This window comes from Narcine bancroftii, chromosome 3 (genome assembly GCF_036971445.1).
Source record: "Narcine bancroftii isolate sNarBan1 chromosome 3, sNarBan1.hap1, whole genome shotgun sequence".
NCBI lineage: Eukaryota > Metazoa > Chordata > Chondrichthyes > Torpediniformes > Narcinidae > Narcine > Narcine bancroftii.
In genome coordinates this window covers 210,312,799-210,324,865 of record NC_091471.1, presented here as the reverse complement: position 1 = coordinate 210,324,865, position 12,067 = coordinate 210,312,799, and the positions used below count along the sequence as shown (strand labels likewise).

The following is a 12,067-nucleotide window of genomic DNA, read 5'->3' as shown; positions in this document are numbered from 1 at the left end:
TTCTTATCCACTGTTGAACTGCCCAAACTTGACCAAGAAGATCAAGCAAATTTGGACCTTCCCTTTACTTCAAAAGAAATTGAAAAAGCCTTAGGCTCACTACAGTCCAATCAATCACCAGAGAGTACAGCTTCCCATCAGAATTTTATAGAAAATTTAAGGACTTACTTATACCCCTCATTATGGATGTAATTAATTCAGCGTCTAAAACCCAAAGTCTCCGTGAACCATTTTCTACTGCCAAAGTTACTGTGATCTATAAGAAAAAAAGGGACCTTTTAAAAAGCTTCTCATTTCTGCCCTTTTCATTACTAAACTCAGATTACAATTTGATTTCTAAGACCTTGCCTAACAGTCTTGGTCAATACTTGCCAAAATTAATAAATCCAGACCAATGTGACTTTATTCTGAAACGCTGGTTAGCTAACAACCTATGAAGGTTCTTCAATATTATCCACAATGCAAAGTCCAAGGCTGAACCGAGTTTTGCAGTGGTTCTGGATGTTGAGAAAGGAATGGCCTTATTTATTTAGAGTCCTGGCCAAACTCAGGCTTGCGCAACTCAGGTTTACTAACTTGGTTAAAACTTTTTAGATCCCGGCAGTATGCACTTTGAACAGGTTGAATCGACAGGGTTGTCTCTTATCTCCCTTGTCTTGGTTATTGAGCCCTTAGCAGAAGCAATTTGACAAGACTCTGGTATAAAGGGTTTTATGGTGGGTCAGACAAATCATAAAATTAATCTAATGGCATACGATGCAATCTTGTACTTAATGTATCTAGTTAATTCTTTTACTAAATTACAGACTGTTAAAATCTTGTGGCAAAATTTCAGGATGTAAGATAAACTGGGAAAAAAAGTGAAATCATCCCACTGACAAATTTTGATCTCACTGGGCACCAGCGAACATCCCCATTCAAATGGCCCTCGGGTAGCATTAAATACCGTGTAATAATGGTGGATAATAATATTCAGAATTTATACAAACGTAATTACTACTTGCTACTTAGTAAAATTGAAGATTTGAGTAGGTGGATAAACTTGCCCATCACTCTAATTTGGCAGGTTCAGCTGTGTAAAGATGAATATATTGCTGAGATTGCAGTACCTTTTCCAGTCCTTGGCCATTCCACTACCTCAAACCTTTTTTAAAGCCCTTAATAAGCATGTGGGCAGTTTATATGGAACTGTAAAGTACCCAGAGTATCCATGGAAAATTTAACATGGGATTCTAGATTAGGGGGCATCCAGCTACCCAGCTTCAAAAAATATTATTTGGCAGCCCAAATGAGATTTATTTCTTCATTTTTTTGAGGGGTATGATACCCTTTCCTGGGTACAAATTGGATTGCAGTTCCCTAAAAGGGAAGCTGTACAATGATTTTATGAATAAATGGAATTCCAGAATTATAGCCAGCAGAACAGACAACTTCATTTTAAAACACCTTGATAAAACATGGGATGAGACCTGTGGAGGCTTTGGTCTGAAAAGAGGATCGTCACCAAAGCCACCTTTTGGACAAAATGAACGTACCCATGACTTTGAACAACAACATTTTGGAAGCCTGGTATCTGGAAGATTGTTATGAAAAATGACTTTTCATGTCATTTGAGCAGCTGAACAAGAACTATGTCTTGTCCAATACAAGTTTTTTGTTTGTTACCTTCAGTTACGATCTTTCCTTAGGACCAATTTGGGCCCTGAAATGACTTTACTCGGACTTACTGAAAAGGAGAAACTACATCATGAAGGAAATGTATACAAGTTTATTTCTAGAATGTATTTTTTATTGAAGAGTGAGAGCCCAAAGCCAGGTTTGCATAAATCTGGAGTGAGATGGAAATCATTTAGAGACAACAGTTGACACACAACAATTAATGAACAACTCTTTTTTTAAATTTTTTATTTTTCACACCATAAATCACATTAGCCATGCTACACACTTTTTTGGCCACTGGAGAAATATATGAATGTCCTGAAAGGCAAAGAAATGGAACGGTTGTAGAGGATTACCCATGATTTTGTTGATTGAGAATGGGTTTCAGGGCCAAATGGCAGCCTCATTCTCCTATATGTACTCAGAAATCAAATGTGTTACATGGTTGTAAGATCAAAAATGGTTAATGTAGCAGTTGGTGCAATGCTGTTATGGCACCAGCAACCTGGGTTCGAATCTGGCGCTGACTGTAAGGAGTTTGTACCTTCTCCCCATCTCTGCATAGGTTTCCTCTGGGTGTTCTGGATTTCTCCCAACCTTCAATACGTACAGGGGTTGTTGGGCAATTGGGTGTAATTGGGCAGCGTGGTCTTGTGGGCTGGAAGGGCCTGTTACTGTGCTGTATGATTTTTTTTAATTAAATGGATTTCAATTTCACAGTGCACTGACACAGTAAGGAGCAATTGTGTTGATGTGGACATCTCTTTCACATTGGTGTCCTTGTGTCTTCTGGTTAATTGAATAAGTAGGTCTGTAGATAGTATTTTAAGTAACATTGTGGGGGTGGGGGGAGAGATGTTCAGGTGAGGGCATGTTTACAAAATATTAAATAGTGCATGGCAGTAAAATGGATAACAATAACAGGAAAGGATGGAGCGTTTAAAAATGAGAATGTAGCTGATGGTAAAAAGAAAAAAATACTAGTTCTTTCTAATTGAATTGAATATTCATTCGTGTGCTAATAGCACGATTATAAAAATGTATGCACAATCTAAAAATCAGGTTCCTTTATTGTCATGTAATAAAACAATTCAATATTACCCAAAATTGCCTTTAGTCTGCTGTAAGGCAGATGAATTCGCCATCAGCAGAAATTGCTGGGCGCCTCTTAGTCAGAAGGAGAAGCAAAAGAGTGTTTCCCCCCCACCTCCCCTGCCCCAAGAGACACTGTGTCCATGGAGTCACCTCCAACACCCATGTGGCCTCCACAGACTTCAGTCCAAACCATCAGCAACCTCAGCTCCAGATCCGAACCTCTGACACATTTAGGAAGCCTTTAATACCCTCCGTACCGTCTCGCTAGCCAGACTCCAGCAATCCGCAGCCTTGTGTGAATCTCTGTCTCCAGCCTTCATGGGTTCCTCGCCCTGAGTTTCCAACAGCCCACTGCCTGTGTGTTTCGCAGCCAGTCACTGGTCCATCACTGTGGTCACCATCCTGTGAGTCATCTACTCTGTTTATCCTTTTTAAACTGGGTGAGGGTGGGGGGGGGCGGGGGTGGTCTCCTTGTTTTCTGGTGCCTTGTGCCAGTTCCTCTGCTTCCCTGGAGTCTCGTGTTTGTAGCTGATTGCGGGTGCTGTCATCTTGGGTCCAGGACCCGTGGTCACAGAATTTTAAATAAAGCCATCATCTATTCCTTTAACAGTCTGTTTAAAGCCTCTACAGAGCTGACGGCAGTCAAACTGGGTGGCTGGACCCTGCAGCGGAGAGCTTTGTCTCCAATCCCTGCTCTCCGCAGGTCTGCACCAGCGGCACCACTACCGTTACAGAAGCTCTGTAACCATTATAAAAATTGTTAAAAACTAAGTAAGGCTGGGTACTAAATATTTGAGGGTGTTTGACATTATGGGAGATATGATTAGGAAAAGCAGGTGGGGTCGAGATGGAATTCTATTCTATGCTATTTAATACCGTAATCCACATCAAAGATCATGAGGGACAAGATTCCACTCTCGAGTTAAAATTTGTCACATAGACTAAAGTACAGTGCGAAAGTTTGTTTTTGTTTGTAATCCAGCAAGTCAACCCATCCACAGTACAGCAAAAAACATTGGACAGAATGCCATCACCAAGAGAGATCAATTAGAACTGAGCAAAGGCAGTGTTATTTTACTCATTTGATATTTGTTCGAGTGATAAGGCAGAAAAAAACTGTTCTTGAATCTGGTGGTGCATGACCTCACACAGTGAATCTTATTCCCAAAAGGAGATGGGGGGAAAAAAGAGTATGGTTGGATGGGATGAGTCTTTTAATATGCTTGTTGCTTTTCTGAAGCAGAGGGAAGTGTAGATGAAGTCATTGGAGGGGAGCTGGGTTTGTGGGATGATCTGAGCAGTTTCTTGTGATCTTGGGCAGAATTGTTCCAGTATGTCACAATAATGTACCCTTACAGCATACTTTGTTCATCTATAGAAATTATTAAAGGACATGGATTATATGCTAAATTTCTACAGACTTCTGAGGGAGTAAAACACTTGTGTGCTTCCTTGGCCTTCATATGGACATAAGCCAGGACTAGTTACTGGAGATGCTTGTCCCCAAAAGCTTAAAGCTGCCTGCTATCTCCACCTCTGAGTAATTGGGGGATAGGGGATTGAACTCCACACCTCAGAAATCTATGACCAGCTCCTGGTACTATTGGACCAGCTCCAATATAAAGTTGGTTTCTAACTTTATATTGATGTGATGAAAGGATTTTATCATTGTTTCTTTCTCTACTGATGCTTCCTGATCTAAAGATTATTTCCATAATTTTTTTTGTATTCCAGAGTCAAATCTCCCATTTTATTTTTCCATATCTCATCTCTCACTTCATATTTTCCCATGCACCAAAATCTCAAATTGCACAATCTGTTTAAGCAATATTTTCTGCAACTTTACTGGATTTAAAAAAAACACCTGAATTCATGTTGGCAAAAATTTGAAAGACCTCAAATGAAACATGGGAAAAGCTATGCTCTGGAACTATGAGAAATACAATAAACACGAGGTTACGCATGATGCAATATAATTGGTTACACAAGCTATACACCACGCCCCAAAAGTTAAATAAATAGGACCCAACAATATCAGACAGATGTTTTCGTTGTAAGAAGGAAATGGGAACAACAGTACATGCAATTTGGGCATGTGAGAAAGTGGAAAAGTTTTGGGAAGATCTAAACCAGGTATTAAATAAAATCACAAAAAGCAACATACCAAAAAATCCAGAGATCTTTCTTCCAAGTAATATAAGAAGTAAAGAACTTGGCCTCGATTTGGATGGAGCACAAAAAATTTATGATGATAGCCTTAGCTGTAGCAAAAAAATGTATTATGTCAACCTGGAAATTAGAAGATAGTCTGAGAATACAGCAATGGTACATAGAAATGAATAAATGTATTCCATTGGGAAAAATAACATATAATTTAAGAAATAACATCACAGTATTCGAACAAATCTGGGAACCGTACATGGAACACAACAGAGAAGTCCTACCGCGGACCTCCACCGCCTAAAATGACAGAAGGAGAAGAAGATGAAATGAAGTGACCCAGTGTGTAAAAGTAGAAGACACAAATTTCTTGTTCATTTTCATGGTGTGATGACATTGTTTAATGGGTTTAATGTATCATATAGGTTGAATGTTGAGGGGGGTGTGGGTGAAGGAGGGAGGGAAGGGAGGGGGAAAAAAGGGGAGAAAATGACACTATATTCAAGAGGGAAATGTTTGTGTGTATTTTAGTCAGTATGGTTCATAGTGTGAAAAATAAAAAGTCAAACACTGATATTTGCCATTTGCTGCAAGCAGGCAAATTCAGTACATCAACTAATACTGGATAAAGCTACTGTTAAGTTAAATGCGGAATGTAAAACTTGAATTAAATTTTTCGTATCTACCCTGAATATTATGCATTCTCAGGACCTGAATTTGGCATTATATAAACTTGTGTTTTGTATAACTCAATGGTCTATGCTACTTCCAGCAGAGGATTGTTGGTTGGTTACAATGCAGCTCATTGATTAAAGAAGTATAAAGGATGAGTGTTAAAGCAGATCCTTAGATGAGAGAAGACCCGAATTTCAATCTGTATTTAGCCTCTCTTAAGCTTGGATGAAGTATGGTATGCAAAAGATAATAACATTTCAGTAAGTGATAGTCAAATCTGAACCTTCTTTTCTCTCAGCTGCAAATGGTTTTTCTTTCCTAATCATGTTTTACCTGTGGGCATTTGTGGTTTTACATCATTGGGCACCAAGTTATTTTTGAGATTTTGACCATTTTATTTTATATGATTATTTATGTGGAAATCTTAAATAATGAGTTTCTACTATTTAGCTGAACACTTTGAATATTTCCTGCTTTTTTTTTGAAGATGTCTAGCATGTCATGACAGCAGCAAGTTTTAATTGGCAAAAAAAAATTGAGATCATCTATTTCTTAATACACTGCAGCTCTGATTATCCAAAATGGTTGGGACTGTCCCTATGTTGGTCAAATGTTTTTTCAGACAACTGGTCATTTAAAAAAAATGCCAGTTGCAACAGCAAATCACTTGTAACAGTGTTTAAACAACAACAAACAACAAGAGAAGGCTTTTTAAGCATTAAAAATAATGTTTAATTCTGATTTTTTAAAAAAAAATACTGTCTGAACACCATCACCTCCCCACCGAGGTCCCCACTCCTGCCCAGGAGGCCACTCTCCTTGGTGATGCCAAGACAAGAGATTCTTCCGACCACTTGCGGTTGGGAGTCAGTGGGATGCAGTATGAGAGGGAGAGTTGGAGAGAAAAGTCAATGGGGAAGGGACAGAAGAAATGGAAAAAGAGAAGGGAGGGAGTTACCTGAAACGAGGACAATCATCGTTCTAATTTCATGTTGAGTGAATTTTTTTTCCAACCTGTGAGGCCAGTTCGGCTCTGAAAAAATTCAGATAAATGAGGATTTCTGATTTGTTTTGGATATCCTTATTTATACAAAATTTTAAAAAATTTGGATAAATGAGGATTTTGGAGAATCTGATTTTTGGATAATTGGAGTTGTACTGTATTTAATGTATAGAAAATGGCCAATTGAAATAAAATTGGCTTGCTAGGTTCCTGCACATTGAAAAGATTTTTTTTATATGCTGAGATATTTGGGCTTTTGTAATATTATTTTGAAAATATGTTTTAAAAGCAAGGACAAAGAAATCACTTCAGTGTAGTCTTTTGGAGTACTGTTACTTTCCTGTGAAGTGTTACATGGGCAGATACATAATGAACTTGAGTTAAATGCATCTTCTCCAAAATGTTCGGAGAAAATGTGTAAATTATTTTTCAAATTGGTTTATAAAGTCGTTAAATTATGTAACACAAATACCATGAAGAGCATGTACATTTATCTTGTCTTCCGTGAAGAATGAGGAGTAGGCAGGCCTCTCAGCTCCAGGTTGAAGTCGATATGATTTATTTAATTTTCCCAGAATTGCTGTACAGTAATCAACATTTGGAAATTTGGGAACTGTTTTTTTTAAAACCCACTTATTTAGTTGCGAAGGTAATAGATTGATTAATTCAACATAAACTCAAAACTTCTCTATCTGAACGTTGGATCACTTCACTGAATAAATATTGTGAAACAACATCAATTTTACTCCTTCACTTTTGTCCTACCATCATACCTCCCTCCCCTCCCCCAACCTTCCAAAATAGAATTGTACAGAAGAAAGAAATTTAAACAAATTATCTTCAACAGAATAAACACAATTGTAAGCGCAGTTCTCTTGTTGAAGGAAGGAAATAAATATAACTGCAGCTGAATTAATGAATACCTAGAAAAGATGTAGAGTATTCTTCTAATTGATCTTGTCTGTAATGCTTCAAGTCCTTAGGGAAGTAAAATGCATTTAATAAAGACAATTTGCAAAAAAAATTTGAGCAATTTTGCAATGTAAGCCAAGGTGTTGAGTTGAAAAGGTGAACAAATTATGAACAAAATTTATTTTTCAGGTGAAATGAGTGAGAGCAAAGCAAAGAGAGTTCGCATTAAGGAAATGGACAAATGGACCTTGAAAATCCTTATTGACTATGTTTACACAGCTGAAATTCAGGTCACAGAAGAGAATGTTCAGGTACTGTGATTGGATTGTGCTGTTTGATAGCAAAGAGAATCTTGTAGATTTACATCTTTAAAGGCCTGAAACAATTGATATTTAATAATAGTTGGGCCTATAGAACCATAAAGAATGTAGAACAGTCTCTTTGGCCCACAATGTCTGTTCCAACCACGATGCCAGTTTAAACCAATCCCTTCTGCTTGTACAATTGTTGCCTGATCACATCTGTCTAAATATCATTTAAACGTTGCCTCCCCTGGCAGAATGTTCCAGGCACCTCCCGCTTGGGATGTGAACAAAACTTGGCTCACAAATTTACTTTTAAAATTTCTCCTCTTTAAATCTATAATTTTAGTGTGGCTGCACCAATTATCGGAGATTTGAGTCAGATGATGCCTAATCTAAAATCTTAGTTGTTTTTATGCATGCAAGTGTGTTTACAATTATATATGTATGGTAGTGTGGGTATGTATCTTCAGCTAATATGACAAAACATTAAAATACAGGCAGTCCCCGGATTGAAGATGTCTGATGAACAACCCGTAGTTATTGAAAAGTCGACTGGAAATATAATGGCATCAACTTCCAGTTTGAGCATGGTTGATCATAATTCTAATAGCAATGACCAAAAATTGTTACATTTTATTAGTATTGTGTCACTAATAGTCCCCACACTGGTCCCAATAGCCTGCACCGGCCCCCACACCGATCCCACTGCCTCGCTCCCTCCTGACAGCCCACCACCAACTCCCACACTGATGTGGGGGGGTGGGGGGAGGAGAAGAAACAGCAGCAGTATACCCCATCGCAATGTTGCTGTCAGGCTACACCACACACGGCCTGGGCAAGGAATGGGTGGGCGAGGCACCACCAAGGAAGGGGGGGGGGGAATGAGGAGCGAATGAAGGAGCTGGGTGCAGATTGGAAGGAGCGAAGATACGAGAGGGCCATGGGGTACCTGTACTGTAGCCATTTCTCCATCATCTTTTCCTGTAAGTGTTAACTTTAATATAGTTAGTTTTATTATTGCATTCAGTACTCTATTATTACCTGTTTTATTATACTGTATTATTATGTTTAAGATGCTTTAGTGTATTGATGCTAAATAAGGACCGTATGTACTTGTTCCGATTTGCATACAAATTTGAATTAAAGACAGGCCTAGGTAATGGAACTAGTTTTAAATCTGGGGACTGCCTGTATGATGAAATCTCGATTTTGTTTTAACTTGCGTGAAGTTGCCAAAAATCAAATCAATTATGCTAAAAATGGTCTCCCAATGGCCTGGTTCTAAATTATGTTTCTGGTTCCCAGAGCTTTGCCACATTAACTGATTTAGGAATTGGATATTATGTCTGAGATCAGTTGCTTCCACATCCGAGAGATGGTAGACTGACTCAATTCCCACTACAAAGGATGTTAGAAGAGGGAAGCCAAATAGACAGTTACCGCAGAGCACCCCTGTAGCCATTCCCTCAGTTTGAGATACTGTTGGGGTAGGCAATTTAACAGGGACAAGTTGAGGTGGTCACATCTCTAACACAGTGTCTGGCACTTTGGCTCAGAGAGGAAGGGAGGAGAAGAAGGGAGTTGTACTGATTGAGGATTCGTTGGTTAGACAAACAGGAGGTTCTGTGAATGAGATTGAGGCTTCCAGATGATATGTTGCCTCCCAGGTGCCAGGGTCAGGGATGTCTCTAATCAAGTCCTCAACATTCTGAGCCAGGAGGGAGAACAGCTAGATGTCATGGTCCACATTGCTACCTTAATGTAGATTGGAGTAGGGATGAGGTCCTAAAGAGGGAATATAGGGAGTTAGGAAGGAAGCTGAAAAGTAGGACCTCAAGGGTGGTAATCTCAGGATTACTGTCTGTGTCACATGCCAGGGAGGGTAAGAAGAGGAAGTTGTGGCAGATAAATTCGTGGCTGAAGAGTTGATGCAAGGAACAGGAGTTCAGATTTGTGGATCATTGTGATTTCTGGGGAAGATCTTACCTGTGCAAAAAGGATTAGCTGTACTTGAACTGGAGAGGGACCAATATCCTGGTAGGCAGGTTTGCTAGAGATGTTGAGGTTTAAACTAGTTTGACAGGGTAATGGGAACCAGAATGTGAGTGCAGAGAATAGGGCAGAAGGTGGAAAGGATGATGCAATGTGTTGCGAGTTGGTGAGGGAGGACAGGCAGGGGAGGAGTGTGCCTAATTCAAGGCAAGGAGTATTAGAAATAAAGATGAACTTAGAACATGGATCAGTATGTGGAGTTACGATGCTGTGACCGTTACAGACTTGGCTGGTGGAAGGACAGGATTGGCTGATGGAGGTACCGGAGTTTAGGTGTTTTAAAAGGAATAAGATGGGATGTAAGCATTACTGGTCAGCATTACTATCACAGCTGTAGAAAGGGAGGACACCGTAGAGGAAGTGTCTACTGAGTCAGTGTGGGTGGAAGTCAGAAATAGAAAGGAAGCAGTCACTACTGTGTGTGTTCTGTAGGCCCCCAAATAGCCCTCGGGACAGATACAGGCAGATTTTGGAATGGTGCAGAAATTAGAGGATTGTTGTCATGGGAGACCAATTCTCTAACGTTGATTGGCACCTCTTGACTGCAAGTGGGATAGATGGGGCAGAATTTGTCAGGTGTATCCAAGAAGGATTCCTGACACAGTATGTGGACCAGCTGACCCGAAAAGAGGCCAAAGTGGATCTAATACTGGGTCATGAACCTGGTTAGGTGGCAAACCTCTCAGTAATTGGAGCATTTCAGTGATAGTGACCACAATCTCCCTGAGATTTGCCCTAGCTATTGACAAAGCAGACAAAATGGGTAAGTGTTTAATTAGGGAAGGGCTAATTATAATAGGATGAGGCAGGAACTAGGGAGAGTAAATTGGGAACAGATGTTCATAGGAGGAAGCACAAAAGTAATGTGGTGCATGTTTCAGGACCACTTGTGCTAGGTTCAGGATAGGCTTGGCCCACTGAGACAAGGAAAAGATGGTAGGAAGAAGGAACCATGGTTGACAAAACAGGTGTGCAACTTGTCAAGAGGAAGCATACATTAGGAATTAGAAAGCAGGAAATAAGAAGGGTTCATGAGAATTATGTGGTAGCCAGGTAGAAACTTGGAGAGCTTGAAGGAGGCATGAAAAGGCCTTGGCAAGTAGGATTAAGGAGAACCCCAAGGTGTTCTATGTGTATGTGAAGAACAGAAGGATGAAAAGAATGAAGGTGGAGCCACTTAAGAATAAAGGAGGCAACATGTGCCTGGAGGCAGAGGAGGTTGGAGAGGTCCTAAATGAATACTTTGCTTTATTATTCACGAGAGAAAAGGATCAGGATGAGGTCAGAATAGAGCAGGCCTGTATGCTGAACGATGTGGTGATGAGTGATCTCATTATATTAAGATTGATAGTCCCTGGGGTTATACCCCAGGTTGCTGAGGGAAGGGAGCAAAGTGATATCTGGGGCTTTGGCTATGATCTTTGAGTCCTCTTTGGCCACAGGGATGATGCTAGTGGATTGGAGAATGGCAAATGTGGTCCCCTTGCTTAAAAAAAGTAATATGGAGAATCCTGGGTATTGTTGACCTTGTGGCAGTGGTGTGCATTATTGGAGAGGATTTTCAAATGTAGAATTTAAGTATTTGGAGAAGTACAGTGTACTCAGGGATAGTCAGTATGGCTTTGTGAGGATAAGGTTATGTCTCACGAGCTTTTTTTTGAGGCAGTAACAAAAGATATTGATAAAGGTAGGACAGTAGATGTGATGTATATTGATTTTAGTAACACATATGACAAGATCCCCCATGAGAGACTCGTTCAGAAAGTCGAGGCATGGGATTCATGGAACCTTAGCTGTGTGGATTAAAAGTTGGCATGCACGTAGAGAGCAGAGTGTAATAGTGGACGGAAAGTATTCTGCTTAAGGTCGGTGATTAGTGGAATTCAGCAAGGATCTGTTCTGGGACCCCTGCTCTTTGTAAATTTTATAAATGACCTCGATGGATCAACGGAAGGGTGGTTAAGTAGGTTTGCAGATGATAAAAGTTGGAGGAGTAGTGGATAGAGCTGAATGTTGTCATAAATTACAGAAGAATATAGACATGATGCAAAGTTGGGCAGAAAAGTGGTAGATGGAATTCAATCATTAGGTGTGAGGTGATGCATTTTGGAAGGTCAAACCGGAAGACTGAATACAGGGTTGATGGTCGAATACTTAACAGTGTGGAGGAGCAGAGGGACCTAGGGGTCCAAATCCATACATCTCC

At 39.8% G+C, this 12,067-nt stretch overlaps 1 protein-coding gene across 1 annotated transcript in view; it reads left to right on the top strand.

Moving 5' to 3' along the window:
- The window catches only part of klhl2 (kelch-like family member 2), a 175,942-nt gene that overhangs the window by 55,221 nt on the left and 108,654 nt on the right, over positions 1-12,067 (top strand). The window contains exon 4 of the mRNA XM_069926491.1: positions 7,694-7,815. Within this exon, the coding sequence (XP_069782592.1) occupies positions 7,694-7,815 (122 nt within the window). The remainder of the gene's footprint in view (positions 1-7,693; positions 7,816-12,067) is intronic.